General features: G+C 40.7%; 1 protein-coding gene across 1 annotated transcript in view; it reads right to left on the bottom strand.

Annotated features, from left to right (window-relative positions):
- Nucleotides 1-22023, bottom strand: part of TBC1D32 (TBC1 domain family member 32) — a 192735-nt gene that overhangs the window by 84223 nt on the left and 86489 nt on the right. The window contains exons 18-20 of the mRNA XM_058669172.1: nucleotides 13492-13630; nucleotides 6570-6657; nucleotides 2944-3062 (exon numbers count right to left, since the gene is read on the bottom strand). Of these exons, the coding sequence (XP_058525155.1) occupies nucleotides 2944-3062; nucleotides 6570-6657; nucleotides 13492-13630 (346 nt within the window). The remainder of the gene's footprint in view (nucleotides 1-2943; nucleotides 3063-6569; nucleotides 6658-13491; nucleotides 13631-22023) is intronic.

Below are 22023 nucleotides of genomic sequence, written 5' to 3'. Positions count from 1 at the left end.
AGCAGTTCAGGCTAGGCCAGCCTACATTACTCACTGGAATATATGTGGGATGGGTCTGGGGAAGGGCTGAGTTAGGCAGTCTGTAACACCCTTTGGCAGTTGTCGGAGAGAGAAGAGGGAGTGGGCCAGGCCAAACTGAGCCACAACACCCACCAGTTCACATGAGGGCTGGAATCGTGGGCTGCTCAGGCTGGGCTATGCAGTAGCACCCAGCAGAGCCAAGCTTTAGCACCTACCAGTGAATGCCAAGACAAGATGTGCCATGCCAGACTGGACCACAGCACTCATCAACATGTGCAAAACTCTGGGCTGGGGGCACACCTAGCAGGGGAACTTCAGAAATTCCCCCACTAGGCCACTGCTCCCACTGTGAGCAGGAGAGTCCTAGGACTAGGGGCAGACCAGGCTGTGCAGTGCTACAATACGTGTTGGCCCACATGTACACTAGGTTGGGGGAGGGCCGGGATAAGCTAAATCATGGCATTCACTGGCACATGCAGCATCCATCAGCAAATGCCAGGACTAGGTGCAATTCATGTCAGGTTGGACTGCAGTACTCCCTGGCAAGTGCAAGATCCAGGCCTGGGAGTGGGCCTAGTGGGGAACATGGCCATGCCTCTGAGCTGCTGCTCCTGCCAGTGAATATGAGAGCCAAGGCTAGAGGCAGGCAAGGAACAGTCCCCTTCCCCTCCCCACCCGACATCCCTGCAGACCCAAGAGAAGAGGAAAAAAGGAAAAAAAGTTGGAAACATTTGTTCTACCCTCCTTCCTCCATACCTGGGCCCTCCCCATCCTAATCCGTAACCGATATGGGAATAAATCCTTCTCAACCACAAAAAAAAAAAACATTAAAAATGAAATTACATTTTTTTAAAAAAAGGTCAAACAGTAGAGAAAGACGCACATCTCTAGGGTTTACAAGATTTACAAGTGAGAAATATCTGCTATACCTACTACAGCAGATATATTAAAACTATATCCAAACAGAATAATCACAGAGCTATTTCATGGGGTTGGTGCCATGCACTTGGAGTTTAAGGGCTACCCACAATGACACTGTTCATTGCATAAATGCCAGTTCGAGTCCTAGCTGTTCCACCTCCAATTCAGTTCCCTTTGATGCAGCTAAGAAAGCATCAGAAAGTGGACAAAGTGCTTCATTCATCTGGATGGAATTCTGGAGTCATAGTTTTTGATGGCTAGCTGTGGCTATTACAGCCATTTAAGAAGGTAACCAGACAATGGAAAATCTCTCTTTTTCTCTCTCTCTTTAACACTGACATTTATATAAATAAAACAAATCTTAAAAAAAAAAGAAATACTATGCAAGGTATTCATGGTAGTGAAGAGAAAATCCTTCAAAACAGTGTGCATGAAGCATGGGGGTACTTATAAACATTCGTAGAAAATGGAATTAGGGTTTGCACTATGGCACAAGTCAAGCAACTGCCTGCAATGCAGCATCACATGGATTCCAGTCCTTCTGCACCGCTTCTCATCAAGCTCCCTGTTAATGTGCCCAGAAAGCAGCAGATGCTTCAAGTAGTTGGGCTCCTGAACCCAGATGGGAGACCTGAAGAAACTCCTGACTTCTGGCTTTGTACCAACCGAACTCTGGTTAGTGTGGTCTTTGGGACGTGAACCAGCATCTCTCTCTCTCCCTCTCTCATTCTGTAACTCTTTCAAATTTATATTTATATTAATTAATTGATTGATTAATTTTAATGGCACTTAGGACAAACATATTTTAGTGAAAAAATTTTGAAAATTAGTTTTTTTATAACAATTATCCGGGCCCAGCGGCGTGGCTTAGTGGCTAAAGTCCTTGCCTTGAACATGCCAGGATCCCATATGGGCGCTGGTTCTAGCCCCAGCAGCTCCACTTCCCATCCAGCTCCCTGCTTATGGCCTCGGAAGGCAGTCGAGGGTGGCCCAAAGCCTTGGGACCCTGCACCTGTGTGGGAGATCCAGAGAAGCTCCTGGCTCCTTGCTTCAGATTGGCGTAGCACTGGCCATTGCGGTCACTTGGCGAGTGAATCATAGAACAGAGAATCTTCTCTATCTCTCCTTCTCTCTGTATATCTGACTTAGCAATAAAAATAAAATAAATCTTAAAAAAAGAAAAATATTTATAAAAAAAGAACAACTATCCAGCATCTAAGAAATAACTTTATATTTTGTATCTGAAAGGTTGAGTTAGAGAGGAGGAGAGACAAGCAAGATGTTCCATCCTCTGGTTCACTCCCCAAACAGCCAGAATGGGCAAAGTTGGGCTGCTCTGAAGCCAGGAGCCTAGAGTTTCTTCCAGGTCTCCCACATGGCACAGAGGCCAAAGGACTTGAGCCAGCCACCACTGATTCCACAGCCCTTAAGCAGGGAGCTGGACTGAAGTGGAACAGGCAAGACATTAACTGGCATCCAAATGGGATGCCTGCACTGCAGGCAGTGGCTGTACTTGTTGTACCACCACACTGGCCTCAAGAAAAACCTCTGAAATGCTAGTTTTTATTTTTGAAGTTTTTAAAAACAAATGTATGATATCATTTGCGTGAAAATTATCCAGACTGTCACAGAACCAAAGTCTAAAGAAGTTTAGAGAACTATTAAACATAAAAAGTAACAGAATCATAATAATATTATATGGGAAAAAAACCTTGAATGTTTTGTATTTGTTGCTGGGTTTTTGTTTATTTTAGGAACTTTTTTTCCCTTTAATCAGGGAAAAGAATTCTAATAAAAGATGTAAAAATCATCTTTGTAAAACATTATTCCCAAGGAACGGTTTCTGTTGCTCATTAAATTCACTTCCAAAACTGAAAAAGGGGGAAAAAACATAGGAAACAGTTAGTTATTGCTGAATATAATGATAAACTCTGAATAAAGTTCTTACTGTGAGAGACATTTAAATCTGCATCTTATTTGTTATATCAAATAACTGCTTACCTTTTGACAGCTTCGGTCAATAGGATCCACTGGAGTAGACCTGGGATGGGTCAATCTAATGTCATCTCTTCCACATTCCAGATTGGACCATAATTCAGTTATAAGTGCATTAATAAACCCTAGGAAGAGTTTTTTTATATCATAACTGCAGTATTTTTTGGACTATGGAGGAAAGAGATGATTATCCCTCTGTTAAAACTGCTCTGCTCTGACAGAAGACATGACATGTCACTCTTCTAAAACAGATCAACTCTACCCTTCACATAAACAGTATCTGCTGGGAGCAGATACTGTTAGTTAGATACTGGTAGTTCTCCTTCTATGGGTGCAGCTCAAGTCCTGCTATTCCACTTTCTAACCCAACTCGCTACTTATCAACTGGGAAAGCAGTAGAGAATGGCTTAATTCCTTGGGACCTGCAGCCAAATGGGAGACCCAGAAAAGTTCCTGGATCCTGGTTTTAGATCAGTTCAGCTCTGACCATTGTAGCCATTTGGGGAGAGAACCAGTGGATAGAACATGTGTGTGTGTGTGTGTGTGTCTAACTTTGACTTTCTACTTAAAAATAAATTTTAATAAAAGATATCTTCTCTTGCTGACAAATGTTGTCATGTATCCTTATCACAAAACTTTGCAATGATTACTTTTTAAATTTTAATTGACACCCTAATTGTACAGTATTTATGGGATACAGTATAACATCTCAATACATGTATGTAATGTACAACGCTCAGATCTGGCTAACAGGAGCTTCTACCACATCAGAGAAAAACTCTTCCTCATGTTTGCAACTTCCTCTTTATAAACCTTGCTTAAATGTCCAATTAATTATTGGCTGAGACGCTATTTCTCTATAGGACTGCTAATTTTCCTATGTTTGCTGTTACCCTTTTGCCAACAACTTCTCTGAGCATGTTCTCCTTAGAAATAATAAACATTACAATTTGCAAATGAGCCATCAGGGAAGGGAAACCTACAAGATTATGTTTTTATCAGAGAGGAGAGAAACAAAGCAGCATAAGCATCTCAAGATTGTAAGTATGCTTCTTTACACAATATGACTACCTTTCATTAGACCTAAATGCTTAGAAAAATTTCTTCAATTCACAAAACTTTCGCCCTAGTACTGTATTTAAATTCTCATTAGCCAGATACAACACAACTAAATGAAAATGAGTCTTGAACCAGATTACTAAACTGTCTGAAAAACCATATGAAACTGCAAAAACATCACATTTAATCTTAAAATCAGTAAATTCACAATATTAAAGCAGAAAGGATATTTTAGTGTAACAGAAGATAATATGAGCCTTAAGGTAAAGAATATCAGTGTTTAAAGACCAAACTTGCCAGGTTATTAGTTGTATTTCCAAGGAAAATATCTGACTTCTTGGAGACCAGTTCTCCCATTCAAACACTGAATAATGCTACATTCTTGGATTGCCAAGTTGTATATATAAGGAGCATATGTAATGTTACTAATATAATAGCTGAGTTAACCAGCACAGGACTTCAAGCAGCAGTAGTTTCCCTCCCTTTTTCCTATAAAATTTTGTATTTAATTCCTCCCACAAAAAGTTTGATATGCAGAGTAGGCATGATGGCATAGCAAACTAATCCTCCACCTGTGGCCCCAGCATCCCATATGGGGCCCCTACTGCTCCACTTCTGTTCCAGCTCCTTACTTATGATCTGGGAAGCAGTGGAGAACAGCCCAAGGCCTCAGGTCTCTGCACCCACATGGGACAGCCAGAGGAAGCTCCTGAGTCTTGACTTTGGGTCAGCCCAGCTCTGGAAGTTGTGATCATTTGAAGAGTGAAATGCAAGACAAAGATCTCATTCTCTGTACTGACTTGCAAATAAAACAAATAAACCTTTATAACAAACAAAAATGTTTGATACTATGCAAGTAGAAAGCTTAACATGAGCAAGGGCAAAATTAGATATTAAAATGTTTCCAAATGCACAAACTAATATGCCCCTGAATACTGTACTATATGGCTTTCATTTTAAGGAGAAGAAAACATAAGTGACTCAGTTTAGGTGATTTTTTTTTTGCCAAGAAATGTACTTAGTAATTGATACAACTCAAATCAGCTCATCCAAATATTAAACTTAAAATAAACTACATGAAAATATTTCCAATTAAGGAGAAAAACAAAATCAAAAGTGATGTTATCATTTACCAACACTAATCTCTGGAAAATATAATCAGTATTTACATTACAGATTGTATCTTCCTCAGGACTGTAAACATTGCCATATAACATTAAATTCCCAATATTATAACTTCTTAGAAATCCAGTAGCTCAGGGACCAACAACTGACTGAAGACTTCAGAGATAATATGAAAGCAAATTAATGAGAGAAATTCTTTCACAAAAGAAAGAGAATAAGAAATAATAAATGCGGTGATGTAAGTATAACTGTGCTGAGTGCAAATTTTATCACCAATGAAAGTAAGCATTAGGCAAACCTATCAGATATGATTGTGCTGAAAGAGGATAATATGCTTCTTGGTTATAACATGAAGGAGAATGCCTTTTTTTCCCCCTTGACACAATTTGTTCGTATGCGTGGATTGTATTCTGAGAAAAAGAACTGTAGGATTTTCCTTCTGGAATCTTTTCATCTAGTTTTTTCGTTATCAACATGCCAGCCGAGGTTGTCAGCATCACAAAACCAAAGTGATGTGATAAGAACAGATTATACTTTCATTCTTCTACTTTGAATTACACATTATTTCTAGAACTCATCTTTCCGTACTTGCTTAACTTGCCTGTAAGTTTCACAACTTTCCCAGCTCTGTGGTCACCAATGATTTTAAATTATCAGTGTAACCACACTTCATTGTTACAGCTAGAAACCTGGAAACCAGACGACGGCTGTCGAGCATTTCTAATGTAGGAACCTGTCATGTGCCTCTAAGTATAAGCTAGAATATTCATGTGTGCTATTAAGGAAGCCCAGAGGGAAAAAAAGAGAGAGACAGAGCTAATGAAAGATTCTCTTTTTAAGATTTATTTTATTTTTACTGTAAAGATTCTTAAAACATTAAAAATATTTAACTTGGTTCCTTATGTGCCATTATTCTGAGAATAGAAACAGGTTGTTTAAATTTCTTAACAAACAAACAAACAAAAAAACATTCCAGTGGAAATGCATGGGAAAAAAACACTCAAAAGAAACCATGTGACTTTTTAATATAAGACCTGACTTGGAGAAAACAATAAATATTCATTCTGGGTATATATTCCAATAGTTCATTGGGCAAATTATTTTTGTTATCTTCCTAATATGTTCAATTATAAGCAAAGAAATCTAATAGCAAGCAAGTACTTTTGTGTTAAAAATGCACATGTTCTATATAGGAGCTCCTGGGGTCATCTCCCAGGTCTAGCTACTCACTCCGGGTTCTCACTGATGCAATCCCCAGGAGGTAACAGTGATGGCTGAGATAACTGAGTTCCTGTCAACTACATGGGAGACCTGGATAGAGTTCCTGCCGCCTGGCTCCAGCTCTTAGCATGCTTCAGACACTGTGGACATTTGGAGAATGAACCCGCAGATAGGACACTCATTCTTTCTTCCTCACCAATAAATAAACTTTAAAGAAAATTCTTTACCTGAATTTTGCAGCGCTACTGCACCTGTTGGTGTTGATGCCACTTGTGTAACCAAAACTCCATAGTCAAATCTTTCAGGACTGTTGATCTAACAACACAGAGGAAAGAAGTTAGATGAAAATACAGCATTCTAATATGTCGTATGATATATGTAGCATTATTGGGACTTCAAATGCTTACACTATTGGCCTGGCATGGTAGCTCAGTGGTTAAATTCCTTGCCTTGCATGTGCCAAGATCCCTATGGGCTATGGTTCTAATGCCAGCTGCTTTACTTCTCATCCAGTTCCCTGCTTGTGGCCTGAAAAAGCAGTAGAAGAAGGCCCAAAGCCTTGGGATCCTGCCCCATTTGGTAGACCTAGAGGAAGATCCAGACTCCTGGCTTCAGATGGGTTCAGCTCCAGCCGCTGAGCACACTTGGGGAGTGAACCAGCAGACAGAAGATCTTTCTCTGTCTCTCCTTTCTCTACAAATCTTTTTTTAAAAACAAACTCTTAAAAAATGCTTAAATTACACAAACCTTTAAGATAAAAGCAGTAGCAAAAAGAAACTTTACAATCAATGAGTCTGTGCTATCTTATTTCAAAACTTAATTCTGATTCCAGATCTAAAACTAAATAGCAAAATCACTAACCTAATAAGTAAACAACTTGAACTAGATAAAGAAACGATCATTTCCAACTCTAAATTCTACTATTCATTGTTACTTATTAGGTGGCTCCTTATTTAAAAAAAATCTCGAAGAATCAAGATGGCAGAATAGGGTAAGGACACGTTTAAACGGACTGAGAAACATTTAATCAGGATGAAGCAGAGAGGACATATTCCAGGAAATAGAAAAGGACCTAACAACAGCAGAGGGGTACCTGGAGACTGACAGACACAGGAAAGCAGCGAGCACAGCAGTATGATGTTGCAGTGACTGGTACTCCAGCAGCATTCAGCTAACAGCGATCTGAACTCTACCAGCAGCCAGAACTCCATCAGCAACCAGGTGGGAACTGACTTTGACTGGGAGCTTGGGAGGTGAACCCAGACAAAGAACTATCCGTCCTGCTGGTCCGTTTGATTTGACCAGGAGCAGAGACACAGCAGCAGATCACAAACGGGCAGTGCGAGAACAGAGTAGATTTCATAGCCCAGTCAGCCCCCAAGAGCCGAACTGGGCGCCATTTTGCATAAGGAGGAAAGGGCCAGGGAAAGGATGGAGCATGCGCTGAGCTGGGAGTGAGCTCATTTCTGATTCGACATGGCATTCTACAGGTTCCACCTGGGGCAGATATGGGTAGCCCTCGGATCTGACAGCCAGCAGAACAAGAAAAGTAGTGGTGATATTTCTGGCGCCATTTTGGGCACTGTGGCAATAGCTTTGGGACTGCAGGGGACAACAGTGAACTGCGCATGTGCTGAGGTCGCGAGAACTCACTGAGCTCCATGGTTAGCACTGGTCCTGTAGGAAAATAATATCGACTGTGGCATTGTACCGGTCAAAATTGGTCCATGTTGCACCCAGACCTAATGTCAACAGGTTCAAAGAAGATCAGCACACCAACAACCTAATTATAGGACACCTGGTGTCTGTCTAATCCTAGGACCTGCTCCAACAAGACGTGGGAGAAAGGTTGCAGAGACAACAGTGCAGCCTCAGCATGATATCACAGGAGGTGGAGAGAGGAGAGACAAGAGATGTGGCTGTGGAGACCATGGTGGAAATCTAACATAAAAACCCAGACCTGGAACTTGCTGGAGGTTGTGGCACAAGTGGCTGCAAGCAAAACGTTGTGTAACAACTGCAATAAGTAAAATCGCATTGTAGACCTGTGGGTGACAGAGCTTAGAAACCTGCCCCAAGGAGAAGATTCTGATAACCAGAAGTACAATGACCAAGAGCAAAAGAAGACACACAAGCAAAATGAATATTACTGAAGACTTCCCTGTAAAGGAGCAAAACCCTATGCCAACCTCAGAGTTCTGAGGAAGACATCGAGAAAATGGGGGACACAGAATTCATAAAACTCATGTTAAAGCTTCTGATCAAACATGAAAAGCACATACAAGAGTTCAAAGAATATAAGCAATATGCTAAACAGGAAATAGCAGCAAAAAAGCAAATCAAGGCTGATCTATCAGAAATTAAGAACAAGGTAGAGCAAATTCAAAGTACAATGGAGAGTCTCCAAAATACAATGAAGCATGCAGAAGAAAGAATCTCAGAATTGTAAGATATTTCCTGTCACCAGGGAGAAGCAAACAAAAAGCTGGAAGCAGAGCTGGATCAGGCCAAAAAAAGTATTCAAGAATTGAAAGACACTATTAAGAGGCCATATATAAGAGTTATGGGAGTTCCAGAGGTGCAGAAAGAGAAGCTGAGTTTGCAAATGTATTTAATGAAATAATAAAGGAAAATTTCCCTAATCTGGAGAAAGAATTGGGAAACAAGATCCAGGAGGGGCACAGAGAACTCCCAATAGGCTTGATCAAAAGCAATCTTCACCAAGACACATGATCATCAAGCTCTCTTCAATTGAACATAAGGAAAAGATCCTTAAATGTGCATGGGAAAAAAATCAATTGACATATAAAGGAATGCCAATTAAGCTCACAGGAGATCTCTCACAGGAAACTCTACAGGTAAGAAGAGGAATGGAGTGACATATTCCAAATTCTAAAAGAAAAAATTTGTTGGCCTAGGATAACATATCCAGCAAAGCTTTCTTTTGTCTTTGAAAATGAAATAAAATTCTTCCACAGTAAAGAAAAGTTAAAAGAATTTGCCTCTTCCAAACCTGCCCTACAAAGGATACTTCAAGATATTCTCTTGACAGAGAAGAGGAATAGCACCCAACAAAACCAAAGGCAAACATGAAGAACATCCCAGAAAAATGACAACAGAAGACTAAACCAATGAATAATCCATTCCTAAAATCACAGGGGCAAAGTACCACCAATACATATTAAACTCTGAATGTAATTGGCTTAAGCTCAATCAAACGTCATAGATTAGTACACTGGATTAAAAAAACAAAACCCATCTGCTTATTGTTTGGAGGAGACACACTTCAACAAAGATCAGCAGAAACTATATCACATGGGTTTTGATGTTTTCTCTTGGTTTCATCTCTTCAAAACACTTTCTTCTGATTAAATCATTCAATGACTCATAGATCATGCAGTGGCATCATTTGCTTCAAGACGGTTCTTGATTTTCATTTCTTCAGCTACACATTAGTCATTTAATAGCATGTTATTTAACTTTTTGGTGTTGTTAATTTCTTTTTCTCCCTGATGTTGATTTTGTTTTGTGGCTCTTCATTTAAGAGGATGTATAGCAGCTGTGTAATGTAGACTGTCATATCTAGTAACATGTCATTTAATTTCATGGCATTGTAAATTTCTATTTTTCTTTCTATTGTTAATTTTGTATCATGACTTTTCATTTAAGGGGATGTACAGTAGCTGTGAAATGGAGACTAACATCCAGATGTGAGGATGTAGTGTGGTATGCATTTCTGCTTCCAAACAAAGATGGACTTACAATGAAACTGTTTACTATATCTTGACAATAGGATTCTGGACTCTCTGTCATTGTCCATGCCTGCAATGATGGACATAAGACTGAGTATGAAAAACTATATGTTAGTAATGATATAGAAGAACTAAGTGGGAGGGAGGGAATTGGGGAGGGGATAAGGGAATATGGAACTGTGTCATAGAATGATAATAATAAGAAAATGTAAAAAATAAAAAACAATACTAATCAGCCATTAAAACAATAAAATTCTACCATTTGCAACAAAGTGATCCAAACTGGAGACCATTATGCACAATGAAATAAGTGAATCCCAAAATGACAAGTATCATATATTTTTTCTTATTTAAGGCAACATTCATGCAAAATACAAAGCAAATATCCAGGTGAACAAATATACACATATATTCTCATAGATATAGTACGTAATGGAGACTAGCATACTGGGAATTGAAGATATGTTGCAGTACGCATCTCTACTCCCAAATAAAAGGAGGACTCCTAATGAAACAGTTAAATATACCTTGACATTATAATACTAAATTTTCTCTGTGTAAACCTACAATTCCATGCTGTAGTTAAACAGAATGTTACGCTTGTAACTTAAACAGTGACTGAGGGATTGTACTATGGTAATAATACAGGGAGAAATGCTGGGAGGGGGAAATTGGGAGAACGAGGAGTGAATCTACATACCTAAAAACTGTATCATGGAAAATGACAGAAATATAAAAATGCATAATGTTTGAGTACTAAGTTTAAAAAGTTAATTTAATTGTATTAATAGTACACCGAAAGAAATTAAGGAAAAACAAGAATCAATTGAGGTTAGCTTTACAAAAATAAACCTAGAAGCAAAAACAAAAACAAAAAATCTCCTTAGCAATAAATGTGTGTGAACTGACAGCTCCCTCATTTGGTTCTCAAGTAATCAAACCTTAAATACAAAACTGGGTGCTCCTTTAAAAGGACAACAACTTTTAGAGGCAATATAATCCTAATAAAGGCTATTAGGAATAAAGACACATCCACATCCACAATCAGAAGCCTTATCATCAATATTCTGAATTCTAAAATGGCACTGCAGAAATTCTTAAAAATTACATATGCACGAAAACACACACACACTCAGAGTAAAATATAAAATATACCTCAGCATAAAATAGATAACAAAATTTAAAAAGACACTAAAACATATCCCTTCTATTCAGATTTTGGCTAAATGTGTATGTCTTATAAACAGAACTAACAGTTTTAAAACTATATTCTAAATATGTTTTCTTTAAAGCAGCTGTTTTAATCTCATTTTTTTTTAGTATAAACTATACACTCAGATTTCTTGGTCAAAACAGGGGGGTTACTAAAACTTCCTGGAATAAAGGTTTATTTCTCTAATTTTTTGATGCACCTATCTTTAAGAATTTATCACATCTTTTATTTTGTTATTAGCCATATTTCCCATTTGCCTTAATATATGACACTTTGTTCTGAAGCAAGACGGCACAAAAGTACAGCAAGATAAGTGTCTGTTCCCTTACTTGCTTCCTCCACAACAGAAAAAAGACACCTTACTTATCAAAAGACACCTTACTTATCAAAAGACACCTTACTTACTCCCACTGGTCCTGCTGATTCAGATATTACTTGGCATAAGGGCTTCCCAAACTCATATGAACTACTACACAGAAAGAAGCAAAGCTTAACTTAGCAGGATTTAGTCTTTGTGGACATTGTTAAAGGCAAGAAATACGAACTCCAAGTTCCAATCCTACTACAATCAGTAACCAGCTGGCTATTAAAACAGATTATTCAATTAATCTGGCTATTTGCGTTCTCTTCCGTAAAGTGAAAGAAATTACCTAAACTATGTGCTTTCTTACAAGATAATTGAGAATCTAAATAAAATGTCTTATAGTGTGACACTGAATCACTGTGATAACTATAATGAGGATGATGAAAAACTAAATTACAAGGTTATAAATTGCTAGGATCCAGGGAATAGTACGGTCTGTGATAAGCACAAAAGAAAACCGGGTCGCTTTGAAATTAATGAACATAAATAAAATCTCATTCTGGGTAAAGTATCTGTACAGCAAAAATGTCTGCAGTTATCTGAACAAAAAGAAAAATATATATAGATTGCCTGACTGCTTTCAAATACGTTAAAAAAACACCTAAATAGTTCATAGTATACAAGGAAAAATGCAAATTTATCACAGAATTATTCAAGTTAAACTAAAGTTATGTCAACTCAAAATGCCTGGGAATCATACATGTCCAGGGATATGGCATGCAATACACATATTGGGACTATAAGATGTAGGCAGGGTGAAATAGAATTAAGAGTCATGATTGAAAATAGAATAAAATGCATAAAACAAAAGAAAAATTTTCATATACAGATAAGTGTGACATGCCAATACTGAATCAGAGACATAACAAATTTCTCTATACTTTAAGTTCATTAAAATAAAACAAAATAAAAACATACATACAAGTGAACTTAAAAATGTTTATGGACGGGCAGGCAATGGGTGGAGTGGTTTGGTGCAATGGTCAGTCAGAAGAAACGAAAAAAGTTCATGGAAAATGGTATTAAAGAATATTTATTCTTAATGGATTAATTTTGAAATTTTATATATGCCTATCTATACAAATCAAATTAATATCATAAGCTTCTAAACGAATATTAAAGTTTTTAATTATTTTTAAGACAGCCAGGGCCCTAAGTCAGGAACTGATTATTATTCAAATGCAAAGACAATCAAAAAAGATTAATAATTTGTGCTTTAAGAATAAAATAAAATAGACTTGAGAGCAAGAGGGGAAAAAAACAAAACAGTTCTTATAACCATGGATACAAAGACAAGAAAAGAAAAAACACGCTCTAAAGTACATCTATTATCTTTAGACAGACAGACAGAAAGCTGAATACAATTCAAGGTCTCTGAATGAATAAAGCTCGATAATACTGTAAGTTCCATTTGACAGCAGAATCAAACATTTCTACAAACTTATATATGCATTTAATATGAGACCTGAATCTTCATGACATATGCATAGAGGCTAATACAATTTTCTCCTACAGAAGTTCCTCCTGGAGGCAAGCCATCCAGATGTTTTATATTGCACTCATAAAACATCTGGATGATCAACTGAATTTTTTAATTCCATCTGGTCCTTTGCAATTCTGTGAACACAGAACCAACACCAATACTCTATGCTTTTCTCTCAAAAGAAAATAAAGTTAAGTATTCCAATGCTCTATGGCTTTTAAATTAAGACTTAATAACCCTTTCATGCAAAACAAAAACAAAAACCACAGAATAATTTTCTGAATGGCTGTCATAAAAACAAAAATGTCTCTTGCCTTTGACAGATGGAAATTCATACCTGTAATTTTTTTGCATACTGGTTGAACATAAATGTCACACATTCATTGATGGCACCTGTTCTCTGAAGAAGAAGTAATCCTTTGGGAGTGGCAGCAAAATTCAGTAAATCATCTAACAAATTCTCTTCCCAAACCATACTGAAACACATAAAAGAAGTGTAGTGTTTTAGTTAGTATAGTCAAAAATGAAAAGAAAATATTTCAACTTAATGGTGACAATAATTAAATCTACCATAGGTTAGTTGCAAATGAGTGAAAAAAAATTTCCAGATAACATTAAGAAGCACTTCTTTGCAAGTAAATTTGCTTCTTCTTAAATTTTCACACTGATCATTTTTTTCACTGAATGAACCAAATATTAACTGCAAATATAAGAATTTTATTATCCCTAGGTTCTCTTGTCTATGTCTTAATTTCATTGTATTTTTTCCTATTATAAGTCCACTGTACTTGGCATCCCAAATTCTCAAATCTATTTTCATACCTGAGTCATTCATTACACTTCTAAAGAATATCGTATACATTATCAGTTTTATTTTAATAGATTTCTAATCTAATTTATACTATTTTTGACAAGCAACATCATTTTTTCACAACACTTCAACAAGGAAAGCCAATCACTTTTTCCACAGAAAAAATAAACAAGAGCTCCAAGAAAAAAAAAGAGTATAAACAATATTTTAAAGCACTATACTGCCCACTGGCTGCACATGGTTGTGGCCGGCGGGACTGAGAGCAGCCTAGGCTTCTGACCCAGGATTTCCACCCTAGCAGCTCCCTAGATGAAGCTGGTAGGATCTTGGGTTGTGCAGCCAGGGCAACAATGGTCCCAGCTGAAGCCCTTAGGCTGCCCAGCGCCAAGCTAGAGGCTTAGTGGTGTGGGTCTATAAGGGGTCTGGTGGATGGCATAGGTGGAGGCATGTAGGAACCTGAGGATTCATGACCAGGCAAGTTCCTTGGAACTTGCATGCACTTCGTCACTGTCCTAAAATGTAAGCAAAGGTACTGAGACTGAGTTGTTTGGAGCAGGGAATGGGAGGACCTTTAAGGGTCACACCAAAGTACCAGCTCACCTGGAAGGTCTGAGCTAGGGTAGTCAGCATTGACCATCACTGAGTACCACTCACAGGCACACAATGAGGCTGGGTTGGGAGCCTTCCTGGCAGGGCTAGATCAAGGTACCCAGTAGTGAGAGTAGAAACAGGAAATAGGGAATGTGTGGTTGGGTCATGACACTGAGCAGCATGTGAGTGAATCAAGACTGGAAGGGTGTATAGGTACTCACCCTGTGGAACAACAATCTCCTATGTGCAAGAGCTGTGAATGCAAACAGGCCTGACTAGGGAGCTAAGGGGATGCCCCAGCTGGGTTGGGGTTCCCACTGGTGAGCACAAGAGTCAGAAAGGGAGCAGTAGTCTAGGCTGTATATGATTACAGTCTCTCTCAACATGGGTGTGGACTAAGTCTGGGAAGCACCAGACTGGGCTAGACTCCAGAACCCACTGGTACTCGTGAGAGTCAGGATGGGTGTAGAATGGACTGGGCTAGGTCTCAGCTCCCACTGAACAACGTGAGACCTGTGTTTTGGTGTGGACTAGGTGTGGATAGGCTGTAGCATCCAACAATAAGAACTACAATGGATATGGTGGGGAGTGAACCATCAGACGGAAGATCTTCCTCTCTGTCTCTCCTCCTCTCTGTATATCTACCTTTCCAATAAAAATAAATACACCTTTAGAATGGGTATGGGCTGGTTGGCCAAGGCCACCATTCCTGCCAGGACAAGAGGTACACTCTAAGTCAACCTGGGCTAATGACCCACCAGTATGTTTATCATCTGCCACTGGGAGGAGAGCTGATAGAGGTACTTGAGAAAATCCTTTGACAGAATGAAGTCCATGAAGATGAGCTCAAGACCCAAGGCAAGGAGCAGCCCAAACCAGGCCAAATTACAGTACCCACTGGAATATATGTGGATCAGATCTGGGGGCATGCCAGGTTGGGCCAGTTCATAACATCCACTGGCAGATCTGAAAACCTGACAGGGTGCAGGAAGGCGTCAGATTAGGCCATAACAACAGCTAGTTCACATCATGGCTGAGGCTGAAGACTGGCTAGGGCTGGCTTGGCTTTAGCACCCACCAAAATGAGCTGAAACTGGGGGCAGACTGGACCAAGCAAGCTACAGCACCCACTGATGAATGTCAAAGTGAGGTGAGCCATGCCAGTCAGGAGTTGGTGGGTGCTAAGTGCCTGATCCCTGGAGGTGGGGAATCCGGCAGGACAGGGGTCACCTAGCCCAGATCCTTGTACTATCTGTGCAGTGGGTTCTGGGTCTGTAAGTCCCGCTACAGGGGATCCAGTAAGACCTGGGTTGCCCAGCCTAAGTTCCCAGCTTATCTATATGGTGGGTGCCAGGTCTGTGAGTCCTGGGGGTGGCAGAGTCCAGTAGGAGCCAGGTTACCTGGCCCATGTCCTTGGGCCCTACTCTGTGGTGAGTACCTGGTCTACAAGCCCCAGGGGATGGGGGTCGGGAGGGGTTCAGTTCATTGGGTTGGAGTCCTAGGTCGGTCTGTGTAGTGGGTGCCAAGTCCATGAGTTCCGGGTGTCAGAGGTCCTGTGGAGACTGGGTCGGGTCCTTGGCCCATCTGCGTGGTGGGTGCTGGGTCTGTGAGCCCCAAGGGCGAGGTGTTCAGTGGGGACCAGGACATCTGGCCTAGGACCTTGGGCCCACATGCCACTGGGGCCAGGTGTGTGAGCCCCTTGGGTGCAGTGGGTCCGGTGGGGCCCAGGTCAACTGGCTTGGGTCTTTGGCCCACCTGTAAAAACTGGTTCTCCTCACTGGAAAAGATGAAGCAGTGGACAGCTGGCTCAGATACACATGGAGGATATAGCAAACCATTAGGCCCTGCAGAGGACATCTGTACCATCCCAGCAGAAGGAAGACAGAACAAATTGGACAACTACCCCAGCCAAATTGTGACAGCAAATATCCAGGAGACTAGAGACTCTGAGGTCAACTATGCAGCCAGTGGAAATTAAAAAGGTTCCTTCTTCTTGGATTGGCAAGATTGACATTTCAGAAAGATCGAAACCACCTGGGCAGAACTCTTGGATGTGCACCACATTGGGATCCTGAGTTGATATTGGGTGGCCATTCCCCATCTCCAGATACTAGGGTACTTGGGAGGCTGGTATGGCTTCTCCCCTTTCCCTTCCCACCCCACCAATGAAACAGGAAGGAGAAATAGAAAACTTGGAAACAATGATCACACCCACTTTTCCCTAACCCTTGATCTATCCCATTTCGATCATCTATGTTAACATCATCCAGAAAAAGCACTGTATTGCAGGAATATATAACTATTATTTTCAAACTAATTTTTTTAAGTTGTGATTTCTTAGAACTAAAACTGTCACATAATGCAAAATAATTAATAAAAAAAAGAAAATAAATAAATAAAGAAAAATAGAATGCTCCAAACTGAAAAAAAAGACATCATTTCAACTTGAAGATTAAATGATTATTCTAAGTATCAAATAGAATAAATTTAAAACACAAATATAGCAAATATAGAAATATTTAAACTATTAAAGTGAAAATACAACCTACAAAACAAAGATAATTAGACTGACAATTGGTTTATCATTATTAATATTATTATAACAACAGCATCAAAGAATAATGATGAGAAATGACTGCTACTTAAACATTAGTATTTAAAGAAACTACCACTTAAGAATGAGGATGTGTGATCAGAAGGACAATATGTCAGATATAAAGAACGGGACAATTTACCATCTTCAAACGATACTAATAAAAGATAATTATGTTTGAATTTTAAAGGTATATTTGACTCAAAGGAAAAAAAATTAAACCTAAGTAATGGCCCTCATACTTCACCAAATAGAGTTTTAAATAGGCCATGACTGTCGGCAGCAGTACCCACCAGCACAGAGAAGATCCACTGCTGGGGACAAGTGTGGAAGGGGAAGGTGAAGAGCTCCCCTGCAAGGCCTCAGCTCCAAGGGTGAATGTAATAGCCTGTGCTGGGAGCAAGCTATGTCAGTCTGGGTTGCAGCACCCACTGGCATATGTGTAAGCCACATCTGGGGGCAGGCCAGGCAGGGGCCGTTCACACTACACACTGGCCATGAGTGACAGCCAGGACAATACGCAAACCAGGATGGGTTGGATCACAAAACTCACCAGATCACCTGAGGGCTGGGGTTAGGCAAGGCTGGGCTAGGCTGCTGCACCCACCAGTGACAGTTGGGACTGGGGACAGGCTGGGGCTGAGCCAAACTACAGAACCTTCTGGCAAATATCAAGACTGGGGACAGACTGTCTCAGACTGGGCTGTGGCACCTGCTGGTATACACAAGACCTGGTGCTTGGAACAGGCCTGGCAGGGGAATTTTGCGGGGCCTTTGCTGGGCTTTTGTTTCCATGGGTGACCTGAGAGATGGGACTGGAGGAAGCACAGTTTGGGGGCAGGTCAGCAGGACCAGGCTGCTGTACCTGCTGGTGTGTATGAGAACCAAAATGGATGCAGACCAGCCAGACCACCTCACAGCAACAACTGGCAAGTGTCAGACTGGGTGTGGGTCAACATCAGGTTTGACACAGTAGCCCCTGGCAGGCACAAGATCCGAGGCTATAAACACACCTGGCAGAGGAACTGTGGGCTCTCCCCTGCTAGGCTGTGCCTATCGCTGAAAAACACAATAACCAGGACTAGAGGAAGCCTAGCTGGACAAGGTGGTGGCACATGTGAGCACAAGGCAGCAACACATGTCAGCGTATGTGATGGCCAGGTCTAGAAGGAAGAGTCAGGCTAAGCTACAAAATTCAGATGCAATATGGGCTGGGCCACATTAGGGCATAGCATAGATTAGTACACACAAAAACTGGGGCTGGGGGAGAGTCTGATGAGGGTCATTGGGTTGCCCGGACTAGGCCATGGCAACTGGCTGGTATGCATGAGGACCAGGTCTGTGGTGGGCTGGAAGGGCACCCATCAGTTCATGTGAGACTTGTGGCTGGGGTGGAACTTATCTGACAGGTGTGTCCACCCATATGTGTATTGAGTGGTACACTGGATCATAAGTGGAGCAGCCAGAAATTGAACCTGTGCCCACATGGGATGCCAGCATTGCAGGTAGATTATCAGTCTATTCAGCCACCAGGCTGGAACCAAACTTCTTCCTTTAGATCACACAAAAATATTTGAACAGATTTTCACCAAGAAATACAAACTCTTTTAACAGATGAAAAGAGTAACTTTGTAGAAAATATAATCAAAGATCATTTGAGCATAAATGGAAACCTGAATAAGACATTAACCATTCATTCCCCAGATGTACGCAACTGCCTAGGTTGCCTTTGTATCTAGGCAAGTGTTACACTACTGGAAGAAAAGAAGCAATAGCTTGTGGGTACTCTGCACCTGGTTAGTGTCAAATCTGTTAACTATACTAATGTGCCAGCACAGGCCCACTGGATACCACGCACAACCACACAGTGGGAGAGCTGAGATGGAACAGGGAAGGGGATCTGAAAATGTGGTGGAATGGGGGCCATTGAGGGCATGTTTGCCAGGGGAGGAGTGACTTCTGGGAGTTTCTACAGATTCGGCCACTGCACCCACAGACAGGCAAGGAGGTGAGATAGGACAGTTTATAAAGGGGAAACTGAGAGCATGTCTGGGTCATGCCAAAACATATTCCCATATGCGAGACATGAGCTGGTTTAAGTAGCATCACCTATCACTGCCGATACACATAAAATTGGGGCTGGAGAACGTGTCTGGCAGGACTGGGACACTGCAACCATCCACGAGTGTCAGGACAAGTACTGGGCCAAATGCAAGAGAACCTGATCTGGGGCATATTTTATAGAAGATTTGTGGGTTGTCCTCAGTGAGACTGCATAACTCACCAGTTTGCATGAGAGCTGGGAAAAGTGACACATCATGTCAACCTATACCAGGGAACTCACTGACACCTGTAGGAACCAGGGCTGGTCCAGGCTGTATCACCTGCTGACACACAAAGGCCTGGACCAAGGGCAAACCATGCCAAGCAGGGCCACAGCACTTGCCAGCCGATATGAGATTTGGGGCTGGAAGCAAGCCTGGTAGGGGAGTTTGGGGAACTGCCCTCCTACACTGCAGCTCCCAACAGGGAGCACAAGAGCCAGGGCTGGGCACAAACCAGTTCGAGTAAGGCTGCGGCAAGTTTGTGAGCCAGGACTGAGGGAAGACTGGTATGGGTCAGGCTGCAGCATCTGCTGACACACCTGAGAGGTAGGACGGAGTGTGCACCATGCTGAGCTGGGTTAGGCTGCAACACCGAAATATCAGAGCTGAGACTGGGGGCAGGCCATGCTAAGTTGGGTTGAATCATCTACAGACACTTAAGATCCAGGGTTGGGAACAGGCCTACTGGGTAAACTTCAAGGCTGCAATTACCACTGGTGAGTGCAAGATCCAGGACTGGGGACTGACCGGGCTGGGCAAGGCTGCAACCCCCATCATCATGTGTGTGGGCTGAGTCTGAAGGTAGACCAGACTTCACTAGGCCCAAAGACCTGCTGGCACTTGCAAGAGTCAGAATGGGTGTGGGATGAGCCAGACCAGGCCATGGAACCCACCAGCTCACATAAGATTCGGGTTTGTTGGTGGGTCAGGCTACTCTAGGCTGCCATACCGCTGGAGCACACACAAGTCAGAATTGGGATCCTATATTGGCACCGGTTTATGTCCTGGCTACTCCACCTCCCTTCAAGCTCCCTGCTTTTGGCCTGGAAAAGCAGTAGAGGAAGGCCCAAAGCCTCAGGATCTTGTACCCTTGTGGGAGACCTAGAAGACGCTCCTGGCTCCTGGTTCGAAGTCACGGCGACCACCAGGGGAATGAAGCGATGGAAGGACGATCGTTGTCCATCTCTCCTCTCAGAAAATCTGCCTTTCCAATAAAAATAAATAAATCTTTTAAAAAAATGAATGGTTGATGTAAGGGCCGAGTATGTGCTGGGCCGAACCAGACTGGACTGCAACACCCATTGGTTCCAGTGCAACTCAGGACTGAAAACAGAACCAACCCAGCAACTGAAACCACCAGCTGATCGGGGTGATGGACTGTGCCGGGCCCTGTGCTTGCTAGAACATACAAGAATCTGGTCTGGGAATACCTCAAGGTTTCTTTGGAGATCTCCCCAATCGAACTGCTGGACTCAGAACTCTAACCAAGAAAACACAGAAGACAGAACAAGTCAATCATTTATCTCTGCTATATGTTGGCAGCGAAATATGGGGCAAACGGAGACTTTTTGATGGACCATATCAATCAGTGGACGACCTCATTGAGCGAAAGTGGCAGCGATTCATAACTGGAGAACTATTAAAACCACCTGAGCAAATATTTCAGAGCATGCCCCACATCCGGGACTTGGGGTGGGCGGGAAACCGGGTGGGGCTTCTCCCTCAATATCCCCCTTTACCTCAGACACATGATGGAAACAATATGGATGTAATAGTATTACCCACTTCCCTATACCCCCTGAACCTTTTTTTTTTAACCATAATTAACTATGTAAAGATTGTCAACAACAATACAATAAAATAAATTTAAAAAAATTAAAAAATGGAACAATAAAAAAATTAAAAAATAAAAAATAAAAAAAATAAAAAATGAATCAATACAAAAAGGTATACCTGACTCTAAATGAAACCACAGCCAAAAAACCTGCAAATTGTATTGCTATTAATATTTCTGCAAAATAAAAGTGTTATTTGTTTGCGTCATTTATTTAATAGTCCTCAAAACATAGTAAAGATACTCAGACTTTTCCAAAACAAGAAGGCTGATCCAAGCCACTGAATTTTGTTTCTTCCCTATTCCTGTTGGGGGAAGAACAAGGGGTAACATCACAGCATTTAGTTAGTATAAAAGAAACCAATATTTTTAATAGCTAAACATTATGGACAGCTACATATTCTCATAGAATTTATGTTGGCACTCTAGTTTCTTTGAGATCATAGGCTGAGTTTTGAAAATCAAATGTGTTCATTACTTTGCCCACTAGCTTTATCATAGGTACCCTTATAGTTGATGCTATAAAATTGATCTAATAATGATGATCCTTTTAAATCTCACCCTTAATATTAATCCTATCCACAAATCCAGAGTGTTACTACAGATGAAGTCTCATTCACAATTTGAACTCATTCATGAACTGAACAACTAACCATCAAATGCCTACTATGTTAAAATAATTGTACACTTAAGTTTTACCAGACAATCAAGGGACAAATAAAGCCTATCCTCTATCAATTATTTCAATTAAAGCAAAAAAAAAACCAAAAGATATTCAATTATTTCTGTGAGGTTAGTTTAATTTTAAAGATAAAAATGAAATAAGTAATTCTATCATAAGCCTTATTAAATCTTTCATTTCTGAAAGATATTATAAGAATTTTACTGGACAAAATCATCTAAGGAGATGTCTGGCAGGATGTATCCAGGGCAAA

The sequence above is a fragment of the Ochotona princeps genome, chromosome 1 (genome assembly GCF_030435755.1).
Source record: "Ochotona princeps isolate mOchPri1 chromosome 1, mOchPri1.hap1, whole genome shotgun sequence".
Taxonomy (NCBI): Eukaryota; Metazoa; Chordata; class Mammalia; order Lagomorpha; family Ochotonidae; genus Ochotona; species Ochotona princeps.
This window is presented reverse-complemented; position numbering and strand designations above follow the sequence as displayed.